Here is an 18,772-nt window from a genome sequence, read left to right as displayed (position 1 = left end):
TGGAATGAAGTACAGTCTGCATGTAAGGGTGCGTACAAATATGAGTGTTTGGGAGAAAAGGTTGGCAAGAGAGAGACTGTGTAGGTGTGTTTAGCTTCTATCAATAGTTTGGTGTTTAGTGTGTGTGTGTGTGTGTGTGTGTGTGTGTGTGTGTGTGTGTGTGTGTGTGTGTGTGTGTGTGTGTGTGTGTACCTGGCCTTTAGAGAGGCTCTCCCAGCTCTCTGGGCCCTGAGGTAGGAGTGAGTGTAGGAGTTCAGTTCTCTCCCTGAGGGGCGGCAGCAGTAGAGATGCTCCGATGGAGAGTGTGTTCATCACTGCCTGCAGGCGGAACACAGAGAGAAGATGAGCTCACTCACATCACACTCGGACCAGCCTGAGGAGACAAGATGGACCCTTGCCTATTCCTAATGCAAATCTAACCCACTTCATCTGATTCACCGCCACAGAGGGCACTCTACCATGGCGTCTCTCTCGGCCTCCGTGCTTCATCCTCAGACGGATCACTCAGACAGATCTCTAGTGGTCACACCTCACACGCCTTTGGTCCCCGGTGCACCTGCGGCCCATGCCTACCTGTTGTATTGAGTCTGGAACACTGGAATCGATGAGCCTGAAGAGCAGGTTGCGCAGGGGCCTCCCCTGGGCCCCCAGGACCGTGGCTCCCGTGCCGCCCGCATGGGCCAGGGACAGATGGATGGACAGCAGCTTCATGCACAGCAACACAAACTGATGATGCTCCCTAGGAGCGAGGGAGAGAGAGAGAGAGAGAGAGAGAGAGAGATAGAGAGGGAGAGAGGGACAGTAAGGGACTGATATGAAAAGGAGAACAAGAGAAGACAGAAGAATGGTGCTGACCTTCACAAGTCCCCATATGTTCCATTCTCTCTCCCCATGAAGTGTGTGTGTGTGTGTGTGTGTGTGTGTGTGTGTGTGTGTGTGTGTGTGTGTGTGTGTGTGTGTGTGTGTGCTTTGGTGGGCTGCTGCCAGCACAGTGAGTGACATCATTCGGCTGGGCGCTGAGTCAAGGTGATTTTCAGAGACTCCGACAGGCTCCGGTTACGTGCCTCCCAGTCGCTCAGCTGCAGAGCGTCCATCACAGTGTCCTTCCACTGCCCGGCACGCCTCACTGAAGCTCCCGCAACACGGTCTACGGGATGTCAACATGGACGGCTGTGTTTGTTTTTTCTGCTGCAATGCATCTAGGCATTTGCGGAAACTTGACACACCTCACTGACAGGGTGGAAACTATCTATTCATCTACCTCTTCTCTCTGCTTGTCTTCTTTGCTGCGGTCTGTGTGTGTGTGTGTGTGTGTGTGTGTGTGTGTGTGTGTGTGTTTACCTCTTAGAGGGGAAGGGGGCTGGGGGCGTGTCCCCACTGATGCCATCGCAGTAGCGCTCCAGGAAGCTGCGCAGGTAGGTGAACGTGCTCTCTTCGAGATCCACACAAAACGGCCTGTGCCAAGCCACCAACTGCCTGCACGTGCCAGGGCGCACCCAAGACACACACACACACACACACAGACACACACACACAGACACACAGACACACAGACACAACCTCAGAGTCAGGGCTTTTAGATGAAAAGTAGCTGTCTGCCATAAAAAGGACAGAACAAACTGCCATTCCATTAAATGGAATTGGAGCAACCACGGAATTTCAGCTAGGTAGCAAGACTACCTTGTGCCTAATAAAAGGAATGGTCAATCTGTTTTTCCTGACCACAAGTGAGAAAGGTTAAGGAAGGGCATAGTCTAACAGTTAACTGTGAGTCTGCAAGTTTTCCAGGTTTCATCATGGAGAAAGAAGTGAAATCCACTGACCTAGATCTACTCCTTTAACAGTCCTCTACAGTGTTTTTATTAGAGAATAAAAATGTTTATTTATGAACTATTTAAGTTATGATGAAATCTCCCAAAGACCATGCAAGATGTAACCAGCATGATATGAGGGAGCCTGGTTACTGCATAAGCACAATTAGGACAAATGTCACATGGCATTGATCATTTCCTACCGACCCCAACTGAACTAGCCTGCAGCCATGGACATGGAAAAAGAAAGCGTATTGGTGAAATCAAAATGAATTCCACATTACCATAATTCACTTTCAAAAGCTATGCAGTTTTGCAGTCTGGGTTAGCTGTGCTGTTGTTACTGTTTGCTGTTTGAGAGCCTCTTTAAGCAAGTCACTGCTTGTAAAGAGTGGGTCAATCTCTGCCATGTTTTCATGGCTAAGTGTAGTATGATGACTTCCTGTTCTTCGGAGGGTGTTTACCTGTCTGTAGGAACTGCGGTCCAAGCGAGGCTGTGGGAGGTTCCTGCGGTGATCTGCTGGATGGCCACTCCCTCTAAGCCAATCACTTTCTTAGGTTTGGTGACAGGCGTAGACGTGTGGCCCTGGCCACACTGCCCCATGGCGTTGTTTCCCCAGGCATACACCTCATTTTCTAAACACCGACAAGACAACACTCAGAATCAATCAGATTTATCAAATAAGGTAAAGCTAATTCAGCTGGAGAAGTCCTGCTCATTGAACCCAAAGCATCACTGGCACAGAGAGGCCAATTGGAGCATACGGAATAGTGCAGTGATCCAAAGTAGAGCAGCTTCACTCCAGCAGACAGGACAGAGCACCACTAGAACAAACAGGAGAACACAGCCAGCACACAGCACTGCTGAAGCAGCTCTCACCACCATCACAGCTAGTGTTCCATAGCAGACAAAACAGCATTACAGCAGCAGAAGGGAGGAACCACACAGAGCTGTGTGTGTGTGTGTGTGTGACTCACCATGAGAGAGGGCCAGACAGTGGCTATCCCCACAGGAGATATCAATGATCTTGGTGATGCTCAGCTCCTCAATCAAGCGTGGCCGAAGAGATGTGGTTTCAGAGGAGCCGCAACCGAGGCACGAGCCACAGCCCCACGCAAACACCTGCAGCGCACACGCACACGCACACACAGATAGAACTGCTTTAATACAGATAGAACTAAATGATGTGGGTAAAATTTGCAGGTGAACAAAATATGCTGTTATGGACCAATGGTGTATGCTACACAATGGTGTATGCTACTCTTTGACAACTTGAATAATGAAGTGAATGCTTGCGTTAATTATTGACAGAAGCATGAGAGGTACGCAACAAGTACATACACAGATGTGTCTGTAGCATAGTTATGCCAGCTGACAAAAGTGTTAGAGAGAGAGAGTGAGTGAGCGAGTGAGTGAGAGTGTGTGTGTGTGTGTGTGTGTGTGTGTGTGTGTGTGTGTGTGTGTGTGTGTGTACCTGGCCAGCTGAGGTCAAAGCGAGGGAGGACTGGCTGCCAGCACAAACTTTCCTGATAATATATCCATGCAGGGCCTCAATGACCTTGGGCCGATACACACGATTAGTATCTCCGTGACCTAGTTTACCTGAAAGAGAAAAAAAAGGTAGATAAATAATTCTCTCATACAATAGAGTGAAAAAAGTAAATAAAGGGAAAAAAGTAAATAAATAATTATATATCATACGCAGAGCTGTCTTGCCATATGATTAATTTCAGACGTGGTGTACAGTGATTGCACAATATACTACTCCACGTGCATGGTCAAGGTTTACTTGGTCAGAAAAGTGGGGCATCTAGAGATAGGCTTGGGTAACGGAGTCACAGAGCACATTTAGAGTTTGCTTTTACAAATGAACAGCCAATCACTGGTAAAGCTACATCTAGCTAACAGTGTAGAAAATGGTCAGATTGTAGAAGCAGCGTACCATTGTCTCCTCCTCCAAAAGACCAGACGATGCGTCCATCCTGAGCCACTGCGATGGTGTGGGAGCTCCCGCAGGCCGCCTGGCCCACACCACTGATGTCCTTCACCAGAGTGGGGACGTTGCGGCTGTGGCTGTCACTGTGACCTGCGGAGAGGGCACCAGCCAGCTCAATCGCACTGCACCACATACCTGTGTAAGGCTAGTAAGGCTAGCATAATGCTTTCACTGACAGAAGAGTACTTGCATGGCTATTTTCTAGTTCCATCTGATAAAATTAACCTCCTGGACATTTCCTTCCTCGCATTGCATCAGTTCCACCAAGTCAAATGTACTGTCGCAATGTTCCAGAAAGTCAAAACAACAATTCCACATTGGCCTCTTGAGACAGATCTACTCCAAACTTGTATGAGTTCCTTTTTGGTCCATGCTACACCACATTTATGAAAATCAACCTCATTGTTTGTCAGCAAGATTAGAGTACGTAAGAGTACCTCAGAGTACCTCAGGGCAATCACATTCTCTACCCTTTGAGACAGTAACTTGACTTGAGGTCAGTGTATACCTAGTCGGCCAAAGTCTCCTTCTCCCCACGTGTAGAGTTCGCCGTCATTGGTCACGGCTGCACTGTGCCTGTATCCCGCAGACACACACACCACAACCTGCCAGCACACCACAGACAGCAACAAGACAGTTAAGAATGCCATAATGAAAGGTCAAACTTGTCATTACTAGTTAGAAGCTAAGAACAGTGCCTTGTTGTATGTGTTTGTGTGTGAAAATGTGTACCGATAATAGACATAGAAACATGAGCATTTCAGATGGCCCTGGGAGAGAGGAGAGTGGATGCCAGCCGAACTTAGCCCCGCCCACAACATTTGAGGTCGGGAAGTTCGGTCTGGACTTGTTCCGTTGTGGAGCAACTATGGTCCTAACAGCTATGGTTCGGGCAATCAAATTGTGCTTTGTACGATGATGGACAGATAAGCAACAGTGTCTTATCCATCACGTCATATGAGCACGCTTAGGTTGATTTTGTTTGCAACAAAAAGCTGTGGCTAGAAGCTATACAGATGGCTTCTAAGACCCCATATGGAAAAATGCATATTATTTCCATGCGGTTTATAGCATGTTTGTAGCAACGGTGTGAACGGAATTATTTTTTAAAACGAAGGAGGGGAAATTTCCGAGCTAGTATTTTGTTATCTTACATTTTACTAATGGGTGTTGTACAAGATATTGACAGCACAATAACTTTTTAAAAAGACCAGAAAACAATGTTTTCAAAGACGTCAATGAAAACGCCATTTGTGGAGAAGAAGGATGGCTCAGGTGTTCTTCCTACAGCTCACGGCAAGCTTTTTCGTTGCTCTGATTGGTTAGCCCCCCCCCCCCCCCGTATCGGTTGAAAAGAATATTCTGACTAGAATTCTGAGTATGACAACGTGAGGCTAGGGAGAAAGGGGGCCAACAGTTTAAACTGCACATCTGTGATGTACAGGACTGGCAGATGGTCTGTCCACCCAGGCATCCCTGCAGCTGGCGTGGTGACCCACCTTTCCCTGTAGTGGTCCCTGGATGATCTTAGGGTACTTCTGGGTGGCGCTGTTGCCGTGGCCCAGCTTCCCGTAATCTCCGTCGCCCCAGCTGAAGACCTCGCCCTCGCCCGTGACGGCCAACGTGTGTCCGTCCGAGCCCTTGGAGGACGACACCTTGCGCATGCTCCGGGGCGGGTCCAGCACCAGCTTCTTGGGCATCGACTGGTTGTTGGAGTCGCCGAGGCCCAGGCGGCCATAACTGCCCTTACCACAGGCCTTCACCGAGCCGTCAGCTGACACCGAGAATGTACAGTACTGCCCCGCCTCGATCTGAACACAGACCACACACACACAGCAAGCACAAACACAGTGATAAGAAAGCATACATACGCAAAGAGATAAGTGCAAAAAAACCACAAAACCACAAAATAACACAGTCACATTCATATACAGACAGCCACAAAGTAAACAGACAGAGTAAGCTCTTCCACACAGACCATTAGTGGTCCAGTCTCACACAGGAAATTACATTAACTATGTAATGTAATGAATCAGCTAACAGAGCTGATTCGTCTCCATTAGACCACATGTAATATCATTTATCTGTAAGATCCTCGATCTGTGTTCTCCCCCTCCATAACCACATTTCAGAAGTCTAACCAAAGAGCTGCCGCAGGCGCTCAGCCACAGTCTCCGGGAGGACCAGAGCAGGCCAGGCCTAACTGGACCATTACTCGGAGCGTATTGGTTACCGTGTGGGAAAACAAAAAGGGTCCTGGCCTCACCATTTGGGCGTCACTGAAGCCCTGTGCTAGCTTGGGCTGCAGGATCTTCTCCAGGGTGCCCTCGGCCAGCTGGTGGCTGCTGTTGCTGCCCCAAACGTAGACGCGGACGGCGTCGCCCTCGGTGCCCGCGCTGCCTGTGCCCGTGCTGCAGGAGCAGAGGCAGTTGGAGGCCAGGTTGCAGATCTGCAGGACAGACGGCACAAGACACACAAGTCACCAGAGGAATCCTAAAGAGACCACAGGACAGCCACAGGCAGGACACGAACACGAAACCCCATCAAAGTGCACTGACTGCTTTCCGGGTCAAAGGTTAAGCACCGAGTAAATTTTCGCAAGATAATCTGAAATCGTGGGATCTAATCTGGGCACAGATTGAATTTCAGCGCGGGGAGAGAGCTGTAAGGACGGCCATCACGGGAAACACAGAAAACAGCGCCGGACAGATTAGGATTGTGATTTATGAGCGCTGCATGGAAGCATCCGGAGCATTAGCCACGTGGGTCTGGAGAGGCCTGTCCATGTTGAGTGCACCACACTGACACTTCACTGACCGCAGCCTGACCGGCCTCCGCTGGGCTCTGCACTGACATTGTGACAGAAGAGCAGAACACAGAGAGAGCCTGTGGTCATGGTTTCACACACACACACACACACACCTCTTCAAAGAGGCACAGGGCGACGTGGGAGAGGCTGCACAGGCCGTCCGCGTCCTTCTTCAGTACCTGAGTGTTCACCGATTCGCCTCGGAAACCCTGAAGGAGAGAGCAAAAAACAGAGTGGTCATCACGCCGCATGGCAAAGGGTCAGAAAACAGATGTTACATCATCAAGGGGTAGGTCACATCCTGTTATTTACTTCATATTCGAGGTCACTATTTATTTTGCTTGTCTGCAGACTAAAGATATTTAGAGCAGGGGTTTTCAACTGATTGTGAACCAGGGACCACCATTCTGACTAATTACGTAACGCCAGAGCCACCACTGAATAAAAATACTGATTCCCACATTGCAACTACTGAATCCATGGTCAGGGACCACCAGCAATGTCCTCACGGACCACAAGTGGGCCGCGGACCACTGGTTGAAAACCCCTCATTTAGAGCATCCCATTTCAGGGTTCAGAAAACGGACTACTCTGGCATTCAGCTGTGTTATGTTCTACTGTGAAGAAATCCAAAATAGGGCTCTTTTGGAATGAGGATGAGTCGATGAAAACATAGAAAACATAGGGTGGGGGAGTTGGGGGGGGTGGGGTCCAATATGATTTTCATCGTCTGAAAAATGAATTTTATATAAGCTGGCACCTCAAAGGCTCTCAGAACATTTGAACGTAAAGCCGATATATAATGCTGCCTGCTACACCTCAAAGTAGAAGTGCCGATCGATAGCGGTGGAGTCCTTCACAGGCTCATCTCTAAAAGGCTCCTGGCGGAAGGCTTGCCACTGATTAAGTGCAGGCGAAATCAGACGGACACGCAGAGCCAAAGCAGCTCCAAGTGCCCGCCTCAAAGCCAGGCAGACGGCCAAGACATCAGTCAAGCCATAGCCAACAATTGATTTAGTGAAAAGAGAAATGTTTGTGATCTCTCCCTTGCATTGCACACACACGCACACGTGGTGGGAATCACAGAGTACCTCACAAATCGATATGATACTTTGCCCACCTTAACATATTACGATTCAGCGAGTCTGCAATACTCCATACATTGCAAAAGATGAATCTACAATATACTGTATGACCATATCTGTGTTTAATGAATAAGAAAAAGGCATTTATTCATAAAGGAATTTGAAACACTGTATAGGCCTAACATGCACTGAGTTTTACATGTAGCTCATTGCCTCTTAAAAATCCCCAAATATTTCTTCAATTCTATTATTCAAAAATGTCAAAATAACAGATTTCTTAATTTTTACCACACACTACTTTGTTTCTAGACAAATTCCAGCGTATATATGTGTATGCATAAACTAGTGTTAGTGACTCTAGTATGGTAAATCCACCATAAATGGATGAGTGGATGAGTCCATTTAGAATATGAAAGTACAATATTGATATTTTGTGGCAGCACATCACATAACATAGCAAAAGGAAGCCACACACACACACACTCAATCCTACTCACTCACAGACTCAGACACAGAGGGTCTTTTAAGGAGTCTGTAATACTCCAAGCACACAGAGAGAGAGACTGCTATAAGATGCTGAGAGCCGAGTGAGTGGCATCACTAATTTGTGGTGGTCACTGGGCAGTGTGTCCAGAGTGCTTTTCCTACAGCACTGCACTCATGCTTCCCATCACTGGGCTGGCCTCAAGCTGAGCCTCCTACAGCATGGGCCTCTCCCAAAGCACACCATGTCCATCCCTGCTCAAGATCTACCCTATAGATGTTGAAAGATTCTTTAGAACACGGTTCATCGACCATTTCTGATATTATGGTCCTTTTTTCAACTTGTGTCAAAAAGACTGCATAAACTCATCTAGGTTAGAGACAATAATTAAGAACATTAAGGAATAATGCTTTCAATATTCCTACATTATGATTAATTGTTTCTTAAAGGTAAAAGGCTTAATGGTTACTTTATCGTTTACTTCAGTGGTGGCACTGACAGACACAAGATTTTGTATGGGTTACGGTTTCTGTGTGAGTCAGACAGAGAGAAAGTAAGGCAGGGTGATCTGGCCAAAACAGCCTATCCATATGCTAAGGAGAACAGCAATAGAAAGGATACAATTTACTAACAATGTAACAAAGTAGAAAAAAGTAGCAGTATTTATCATTTGTAATGTTGTCGCTGTGCTGTGTTCAGCTAAACTAATAAAAAAAAGACATATACATATATACTAATGAGAATACTAATAAATATTGTATAAAACAGTATTGAGCATATCAATATCAACTTTTTTGATATACTGCCCAGCCCTCATTGAAATGCTACACTACACAACCTTCGAGGTCAATGCACAGATGGAGGAGGAAGACCACGTACCGAGTACTGCCTCATCTGAAGCAAGGTCTGATGGATGAGATCGTACCCAATGCCCCCTCCCTCGCCGGAGGAGGAGGAGGAGGCGGCCAGAGCCACCTCCACCCACTCCAGCAGGAAGCGCAGGGAGCCCCTCTGTAGCGCCAGCCCAAGCAGCAGCTCCAGCGCCAGCCTCTTGCCCACGCGGTCGGCCCCCGAGCCGCTGACCGCCGTGCGCTTCAGGAAGTCGCCCACCTGCGCCAGGCAGTGCAGCCCCACGCTGGGGATCTTGTTCTCGTTGGCCAGCGAGAGCGGCGGCAGGGAGGCCAGCACCGAGGAGGCGGTGGCCAGCACGTCGTTGCACAGCTCCGCGCCCGAGCTCACCCCGCTGCCCGCCGCTGTGCCCGTGACCTCTTGACCCCGCTGCCAATTCTGCTGCAGCAGCGCGAACAGCAGGCTCAGCCCCGTCCGCACGCCCATCTCGATCAGCACGTCCGTGCCCGACCTGGCCCGCGGGCCCGGCATCCAGGGCTCGGCGGCCGGCTCCAGCGCTCCGCTGTCGGCGCCGCTCTGGGCCGGCTGCGGCGGGGGCGCGGGCCGGAAGCGCTCGTGGTACTTGCTGTGGAGGGCGTAGTAGATGCGCTGGAGCACCACCAGCCTGTGGTGCAGCGCCAGGGCGAAGGGCGTGCAGGCGAGCGAGCGGCGAGCCAGGCAGCGCTGGGCCAGCAGCAGCGCCGACAGGTACTCCTCGCGCTCCTCCGCCGCGCTGCTCTCGTGCTGGAAGTCCGGCAGGCGCGGCCCCATCAGGTCCTGCACGGGCTGGGCCAGCGCCACCACCTCCTTACTCTGCAGGAGCTTGGCGTAGAGCGCGCCTGCCCCGCACCGCGTGGCCGTCTGCACGCTGTCCTCCGCCGCCCAGGCGCTGTTCAGGTGCTCCTGCCATTTCAACATCACATGGGTCTGGCAAGGCACCATGACTGTGCATTATCCACGGAGACTGTGGGCCACAGCTGCAGGAGGAAAAGCACAGAGTTTTAGCATGTGCTCGTCATCAGTTAATCGGACTTCAAGTACAGGCCAATTCATATCAATAAAATCATTACATAATTCTGATTTCACAGAAGGGATTAAGACTAATCTTACATCAAGACCCCAATTACAAAAAAGAAAGCTTGATTCCTACATATTCCTACAACTAAAATTTAGATTGATACATTTTGATAAAGTCTACAAGTATTAGGCTACAGAACCCAAACTAAAAAAAAAGAACCTAAGTTAAGCAATCAAAATTACAATTGCTATAAAGAAAGCAGATCTTATGCATTGCTGTACCCAAAATCCATTATTTATGACTGAATGTGAGACTGGCCGGGAGGAAGCGTTCTAATCTGCAGCCTTAAGAGGCCCAGCATATAGAGCTAGGGGTTGGAGGACATCCTCCCTAGAGTTTCTGTCATTAATAAGAGAACAGAGCTGCGCACTGTAGCCATATTGTCACCATCCTGGGTGGGGAACAAATGAGGCCACTGGGTCCCACTGATACAGGCACTGGCGCGCTAATCAGCAGTGCTAACTCAATCTAATCTTGCGCAGTATGTGTCTGAGTGATTAAACCCCGCAGCAGTGCTGAGTGCACTACAAGTTCAAACTCTGCCTCTACAAGACCTCTGTGCGGAAGTATTCTCATTAGGTGCAGTGTTGGGCTTTCTCTCATTAGCAGAGCTGTACCACTGGTTCCCTAACCCGCCAGAGAGCATGAAGCTGCATGGAGCCTATATTTAACAGCAGGTAAATCTGCAGGTCTGCCTGATGTTATGAAGCCAGCCAGAGACTGGCACGACACACGTATCGTCTATGGGAATAGGATCTGCCAGCAGGAATCATGAATACATTCTGGGACAGCGTCATATGAACTCCAAACAGCTGATGCACTGTCTGTAGCCTATGTCACACCTCAGACCACCATCTTAACCCCACTGTAAAACATAACATTCCTCGAATTCTGCTTGAATACAGTTAAGTAAATCCTCGCAACTACTAAAATGGCTCATATTCAAGAATTAATTTGCTGTTGATCAAGCTGTGCACACTTGGAGCAAGCATAGAGATGCAAACATACCAAACAGGTGTCAAAGCAAAATGTAGACCAGCCAGTATGCACATTCTATTTCCTGCACTCAAAAACAAAAGCATTCAATTAAAATGTAAACAATCTTAAAATGCTGACTCATACTTAGTAAGGATGCCAATGTTTACAGTAGTATAAAAATGTTGGGTTGCATCAAGATGGAAAGTGGAAAATTCCAACCAGAAAAGTAGGCTATACAAACTTTATATCAAACAGTATACCCCATCACCCGTCTAACTGAGGGCAGAACGCAGACAGACAACACACAAGCACAAAATGTCACTGAGGTCTTCCAGAGTTTCCACTGCTCTCCTTGTGCCAACCCCACTGCGTGAGGTGAGGGCATCGGCCATGACCCAGACACAGTGCGTTCTCCTTATGGAGTTCAGTTTCTTAGACCCCCTGTGGCAGTCAAAAACTCAGCACTGACACCAACACTTATGACTGCAGGCAACATACAGTTTCTTATGTGTAAAAATAACAGGAAGCTTCTTACAGACAGTGGTTAAATCCAAGGCTATGGTACACTGCACTAACTACTCCTAAAAACAAATCTTGTGCAAATCTTCCTTCACCACACCTAGCCTATAGCCAAGATCAAAAAATTAAAGTTAGGGAGTAACGATGTCAATATCAAGGTTATATTCAAGCAGTGTTTACTTTTCCAGGCTTGTTGGTTAAGCTTGATTATTTACTATGGGAGTACAAATGTAGGTGAAGCTAAGGTTACATGTTTCTAATAATACCTCCAAATACTTAGAAGACCCTATAAAGTTGAACAGTAACTTTACACCATGATTTTTTGGAAGAAATTATATCACTCTGGCCTGAATATCAGCCTAAAGCATGTTTGATACCAAACAGCAAATTCTACTGTATTTGCTATAAACTACAGTAAAACTAAACATTTGAGCATTAAGCTAAATTATTGATGGAAAGAAACATATTTGCAGAACATTAACAAAGCTGCAGTCAGGCATTATATAGGACCTGTACCATTTGACAAGTGATTGGGGCCTATACATTACCAACAATGGGTCCAGGATTTTTTTATTATTATTATTATTTATTTATTTATTTTATTTTATTATTTTTGAGAGGGGGGGCAGTAATGCTACTGACAGTATAAATCTAGCATAAAGAGAAATCTATCAAATCCTTGGACAAATGGTTAAAAACATACTGCAACAGATAAACTTGACTGAGGCACACAAAATGTACTTGGCAAACATTCACACCACAAGGCCCACCCTACTTGAATGAAGAGATGATTGAAAGCTGAAACATTTGAAACGGAATATTTTCGGGTTGTCTTGCATTTATTGTAAGAGACTCATACAACTAAACTAAAAAAAACTGCATGTCAAACAGCCCACGAAAGCCAACGCCTCTTGGTGTAAAGGTCGTGCATCTTTAGCTGCCATACCTCCTGCATAAACTGATTACTTGATTAACCACTATCACTCAAACCTAAAGCACACAGCTTACTTTTAAAAAAAAATGCACAGGTAGGTAGCAATAGCCCGACAGAACATGTTGAATGCTCTATCTATAAAGTCGTCTTTCCATGTAAAATCATTGTGTGGGTTTTCTGGGAATGTTTTCAATTATATTCTTTGCTCTTTATGTCAAAATGCAACGCTCAAGGTGGTGGTACAGTTCCTCCATAACGCTACAATGTTGCACTTGAATTCCGTTTTAGGTTAATGTTACAATATCTACAAGAGCTATGCTACTGTTATTAGATACAAAATTGCTAATGCTGTAGCACTTAGCTATCTGGCTAACTGCAAATGAACCTTATGTTAACGAGTCGACCCAAGCATAGCAAACGGTGCATTAGCGTGCTGAATCATCTCAGCAGAATACAGTCGATGAAGGCTTTGGTTTGTTCTAAGGACCAAGTTAGCAATAAGCACAACCTACCAAGATAGCCTACTTAGTTAATTGACAAACAGCCTAGCTAGATAGCAACTAACTAGCTGTTTTTTTTCTGACGTTAAGACATCTTGCTGGCAGGCTCCTACTAGTTAGCTAGCTTATCAGAAACCACACTAGAGTGACAGCACGTAATTTATGATGTTTTGAAAATCTGACAGCATTTACTTAACGTACGAGTTATTCCGGTAGATCCTACATCAATCATATGCATAATCGCTTGAAAACAATGCAAAACAGAGGGCCAATCTTACCTCTGTTCCCTGCGTCTGTCATTCACACCCAGTCTGACACTGCTTTCTTTAGCTAGCAAGCAGGCTAGCCAGAAAGCTATGCTACAGGCTATCAAACCACTGCCCTCTGCAAGTCTGATTTTGATGCACAAACAGGGGCGAAAGGTTTTTTTTAAACTGCCATTGCTCAAAAACAAGATTACTACGACTGCAGTGTTTGCAATCGATATTTCTAGGCTCAAATCTCCAATCGTGCTCTCACAAAAAGCCGGCGAAGTGTTCCTAATACCAGAATTGAAATAACTCCGCTAGCTAGCTAGCAGTTAGGCAACGGGACTGTTGCCATGAAAAACAGATATGGAATCATGGAATGCGCGGAGAGCGCAGTCTAAGCGTTCAGACGCTTGAACAGACGTCACCACGCTCAGAGAACCCATTTGTTTAACTCCTAATTTGCAGAATTGGTCGATGCTTTTGTCGTGTTGTTTCAATAATTTGGAGAAGTTGATTTACATTTTGACATACATTTCTTTCATTGATATTCATCAATTATGCAGGCTACCACCAGGGCCGGAGTGCGGCCACTTTTCAGCCCGGGAGTTTCAGGCCCAAGACCGGCACGTTTTCCATAGTGGTGGAAATTGGATAGATGAAGCAACATTTCAGCTCTTATCCTGTAGTTTTTATTAGTACCATGGTTCAACAAATGTGTAAATGTTATATAATAATTCACTTCAACTGAGAAGTTAACAAAAATATTCCACTATTCCACAAGTTAACAAAAACAGAAAGAAAGACAGAAAGAAAGAAAGCCTTTGAAATGTAGCCTATCCCACGCTTCCACAAAGAGGCATATTTAACTAATGTTTAGGCTAAATGTTTTTTGCATGGGTAAGCTATATTGTTGTTTGGTGATTTAGCCTACTCCTACTACACCCTCTTCTAAGCAAACAAGGCATATAGCTTCATCATGTAGCATACATATTTTGCTCTTTCTTACATTAAATAACTTTAATTTATCCTCTCTACTTGTCCCTGTAGTCATGGCCTCCTCATCACTAATTTCGGGCTCATCATTTTCAGTGGTCGACTGGTTGATCTGCTGCTCAGAGGCTACAATTTTTATCGCATATGCCTACACAGATCAAACTTCAGTTTTGTTATTAATATTTGCATACTGCAAAGTCTATGAATCGGATACAAAAGGCTAATATTTTAAGTAATTTAATATGTTACTTGCAAATAGCTTGACAACGCTACAAACATCCAATATTAGCCCAATAACTGCTATTAATCATTGCCTATAGGATATCTCTCTTTACCAGGGCCGGAGTGGGGCCACTTTTCAGCCCAGGAGTTTCAGGCCCAAGACCGGCCCACGTTTTCCATAGTGGTGGAAATTGGATAAATGAAGCAACATTTCAGCTCTTATCCTGTAGTTTTTATTAGTACCATGGTTCAACAAATGTGTAAAGGTTATATAATAATTCACTTCAACTGAGAAGTTAACAAAAATATTCCACTATTCCACAAGTTAACAAAAACAGAAAGAAAGAAAGACGATTTATAAACAAGCAGAAGTGCTATAAAGTCAATTCTCCCACTTACTTAAATCCGAGGGACTTAAGCATTGGACTAATGTGGTCAGGGTTTTTTCCAGTTTTTTGTGAGAACCCAAGCTGCTGAATTTTGGAGCTGTTTGATGGTGGTTTGATGGTTCTCTTTTAGGAAGGCCTGTGAAAAGCCCATTGCCATAATCAACCCTGTATGCATAAATGAGATTCCTCTAAATTTAGCAATGTTTTGAGATTTGTAACTGTGTTTTTGCTTTTAGCCATTTTGTGTCAAGAAGAGTGGCACTGGCAATTCTAAGTCATTCCTCCTTTTTACCAAATTCATTTACCGGTACTTCAATTTTTACTTTGTTCAGCTGAAGTGCAGTTTGAGACATCCAGTTGTTGATTTGGTTATTATATTGATGAAGAGATTCAGGACCATAGTCATTAGGCGACAGAGCTAAGTAAACTTATATGTCATCAACATAGCTAAGAAATCAAATTGTTCATGATTATTTGTAGCACAAGGGAACAGGTTTGCAGGTTTACAAGACTATGGAGTCCCTCAAATCCCATCCCTGATTTAGGTTATTGATTGCTGACTGAACAACTAGGCTACTGTATAGCTGTAATTGTGTAATTGTGATGGGAAAGCTCTCTTTTTACCCATATTTGTGTCCATTGAATGATAGACCTCTCAATATGTAAATTATTAAATAAATAAATGGTCTGTCAATTATCAGTCATCATGTTTTTTTTTAAAAAAAAACGTTAGGCATAATTAATTCAAGAAGTAGCTAAACATGACATCCAAAATTCAAAAGGTTTTGGGCCATTATTTACACATTACTTTGCAACTCCATGTTCAAATTTCACAAGTGAACAGTTCTTTACAGCTGGCCATCATCACACGTCAAAATCCCATCATTTTACAAGAAGTCTATTAGGTTATTCGCTCCGTAATGACGACAGTGCCCCCTATCGTCAAGACTGGCTAACCTGAGCATCCCATTGAAAGTAAATTAATCCCCATCACTAAATCATCTTGTGGACAATTTAACTTTGTCTGTATAGCATAGCGCAAGAATTGTATGAGTTCAGCCTATATCCTCATACGATACAGGTATCTTTGCCACTGCAACTAAACATTTTTCTCGACACAAGGGTCAACTGAGGAGCCAGGAACCTGGGGTCAAGGGGCCCCGTTGAGATCGTCCACACAAACAACCCTAAACATAACTGATGACATCATTTTGCACGAATTTCAATTCCTGGATGGCAGTCGCGCGCTAATCCCACTTCCATGCCGGATTTCTAAAATAAGGGGGGCAGGCTGGCAAATAGACAACAACACCGGATTGAGGAAATTGACAAGGGCATACCATGTGCAAAACAAACTTGTTTAAAGCTGACAACCATGCGACACGACGTGTTAATTCCGAACATTCAAGTAACCGTCGCCTGCCTCGCGTACCTCTCGTCAATTTCCAGACTACCGTGCACTAGGTGACATTGCTGTCGGAGTAATCATGCATATGTTCCTCGTTGCTGTCTTTCTTATTGTACAGCTGCAAGAAGCTGAATCATGGGGCGCAGCAGCCAAATACGCAGTGAACTGCCCCGAGCGCTGCAATGTGGACCTGTGCGGCTCGACGCAGAGATGCAGACGGACGGTCCTGGATGATTGCGGTTGCTGTCAAGTTTGCGCAGCGGGGAGGGGTGAACACTGTTACCGCACCGTCTCTGGGATGCACGGGGTGAAGTGTGGACCCGGGCTCTTCTGTGACTTCTACAAAGACGAAGATGATTATGGGGATGAGTATGGAATTTGCAAAGGTAAGATCTTCACCGAAGTACCTGCACTGCACCAATATATTTAGGGGGGAAATGATGGAGTTCAGGGGTCTCAAAGGCAATAAGTTATTACAACAATCAAACACATTGGTGTTTTCAAATATCACCATTAAAGTTGTTCTTATGTCCATCAGAGATGACCGCACATTTGTTAGAGAGATATGTGTTGCCATCACAAAACCTCAACATGATCACCTGTAGGGTCTCATTCTATAACAGCTTGTACAGCAGTTGCCCATTACATTCATAAGACTTCAGATCAAAGGCTTTAGACCATTATTATGGATTTGTGTATGATGTACAACATGTGTATAATGTTGTGCTAGCTTACATGGACAGTTTCAGGGTGGATTATCCTGTTTCATGTTTTCTTATCAGCTGATGCCTGTTTTAGATTTCTCACAAGTGAAGTGGGCTGCAGTTCTTCTACTGCCTAATGCAGCCTAGGCCTACTAATATCTCTTGATTTGATTACATTTTTAAAATTTCAATTGTTTTTTCTACCATTTTATATGTTGCATTTTCCTGTGTATCTTTTTTGAAGCACTGAACCATCTTCTCTTTCTCAGATTGCGTGTTTGGAACATATGGAGTAGAGTGCAGAAGAACTTGCAACTGTAAGGCTGGAGGAATTTGCGATAGAGAGACTGGCGCTTGTCTCACCTTCAAATTCTTTTCAAAGATGACCAACAAGATTAGGTCACATGGGAGCACTGGTGAGAGTCTTTTGTCAAAAATAAAAAGAACATTTAACACAGATCAGATAGATTAAATCAGATAGAATTTGAGGTAATACTGTACTCAACTTTGCTTGAAAAATATGCCAAATTTGGGACATCCATTACAGAAGTATTGCTTTACAGTGCAATAGGCATTTTGAGTTTTCCTATATGGATGTTTAAGTGCATCTTTAGATTTCTTTAATGTAAACTAAAAGTAATTGTCAAGCTATTCATCCTCTCCCTTAGGTACCGAGATGGGTTCTGGAGACAGTGGGGACCAACTCAAAGACAGGTCAACATCCCCCAAATGGAATCCTCGCTGACAGACACTTTCAGACATTATTCAGTGACAATGTAGCATATTAATAACTTAAATGGTCAATAAAGGTTATATTTTATTATGTCTCAAATGAATACATCAGAGATGTGATTATTCAGAGTTTTATACAATATTTTCAAGTGGTGATTTTATACCAAACACGCAAATGTATTCTTTTTCTCTTTCATCTTTTGCTGTCAGTCATATTTTCAAAACACATACACACACACACACACACACATGCATGCACACACACATACTCACACACACATACATGGATTTATTAGCCAAACCAAAAACAATATTCTGAATGCAATATAACATACACAATATGTTGATGACTGAATGCAATAATTACAGTATGGTGGTACAGTTCCATATTATTTTGCTTCTAGTTGCCAGAGAGAATGTAATGGACATACATGTAGACACATTGTCCTATCTTTGCCCTATAAAGTACCTTATCTAATCGTAATGGAATTGTGAGCATTAATCTTTAAATCCAGTATTATTATGTGACCTCAAAGACACTCATGGCAAAAATATTTCAACTGTCAGAAATACATCCTTCATGTCTTGTGCTTGTCATTGTCTGTTATTGTTGTATTTGTTGTTGTTTTGTACCAGGATATTTTAAAAAAAATGTAAAGTTGATTAGCATGAGAGACGTGGAAGAATAAAATACATCAATGCTTGGAATTGTGTACTTGGATATTGTGTTCATGCCAGTATTTCTAAATGCAATAAATGTCTGTTTATTTGGATGTCTGGGAAGGGGGGATGGTGTGTGTGTGTGTGGAAGTTTGTGTGTGTGTTTGGGGGGGGGGGGGGGGTTGGGGACGTCTCAGCTTATCCAACCCCGTGTCCCTTCCAGTAACCCGTTTGGTCACAGAACAGGCGTACCTTCATTGAGACCACTCTGAAAATACCCCCTCAGGATTAAAAATAGCCGTCTTGGCCGTCACCTCTCGGAGCTGTGTG

General features: G+C 44.9%; 2 protein-coding genes across 13 annotated transcripts in view; one reads left to right on the top strand and one right to left on the bottom strand.

The window, feature by feature from the left end:
• LOC121680306 (probable E3 ubiquitin-protein ligase HERC1) overlaps positions 1 to 13,706 on the bottom strand; it is a 58,269-nt gene extending 44,563 nt beyond the window's left edge. For all 12 annotated transcript variants that reach the window (XM_042059592.1, XM_042059593.1, XM_042059583.1 and 9 more), the window contains exons 1-13: positions 13,362 to 13,706; positions 9,066 to 10,051; positions 6,731 to 6,826; positions 6,075 to 6,257; positions 5,308 to 5,619; positions 4,317 to 4,413; positions 3,755 to 3,898; positions 3,287 to 3,414; positions 2,790 to 2,934; positions 2,276 to 2,447; positions 1,342 to 1,476; positions 574 to 739; positions 193 to 318 (exon numbers count right to left, since the gene is read on the bottom strand). In XM_042059592.1, coding sequence (XP_041915526.1) covers positions 193 to 318; positions 574 to 739; positions 1,342 to 1,476; positions 2,276 to 2,447; positions 2,790 to 2,934; positions 3,287 to 3,414; positions 3,755 to 3,898; positions 4,317 to 4,413; positions 5,308 to 5,619; positions 6,075 to 6,257; positions 6,731 to 6,826; positions 9,066 to 10,016 — 2,655 coding nt within the window. In that variant the 5' untranslated portion in view covers positions 10,017 to 10,051; positions 13,362 to 13,706. The remainder of the gene's footprint in view (positions 1 to 192; positions 319 to 573; positions 740 to 1,341; positions 1,477 to 2,275; positions 2,448 to 2,789; positions 2,935 to 3,286; positions 3,415 to 3,754; positions 3,899 to 4,316; positions 4,414 to 5,307; positions 5,620 to 6,074; positions 6,258 to 6,730; positions 6,827 to 9,065; positions 10,052 to 13,361) is intronic.
• Positions 13,707 to 16,278: 2,572 nt separating this feature from the next.
• Positions 16,279 to 18,490, top strand: esm1 (endothelial cell-specific molecule 1). The gene is made up of 3 exons (XM_042059616.1): positions 16,279 to 16,732; positions 17,320 to 17,466; positions 17,719 to 18,490. The coding sequence occupies exons 1-3, from the start codon at positions 16,426 to 16,428 to the stop codon at positions 17,793 to 17,795; spliced, it is 531 nt and encodes a 176-aa protein (XP_041915550.1). The 5' UTR covers positions 16,279 to 16,425; the 3' UTR covers positions 17,796 to 18,490.
• The last annotated feature ends 282 nt before the right edge of the window (positions 18,491 to 18,772 follow it).

The sequence above is a fragment of the Alosa sapidissima genome, chromosome 13 (assembly GCF_018492685.1).
Source record: "Alosa sapidissima isolate fAloSap1 chromosome 13, fAloSap1.pri, whole genome shotgun sequence".
In the NCBI taxonomy this organism is placed as follows: domain Eukaryota; kingdom Metazoa; phylum Chordata; class Actinopteri; order Clupeiformes; family Clupeidae; genus Alosa; species Alosa sapidissima.
Note: the sequence above shows the minus strand (reverse complement) of the source record. Positions and strands in the feature narration are given on the sequence as shown.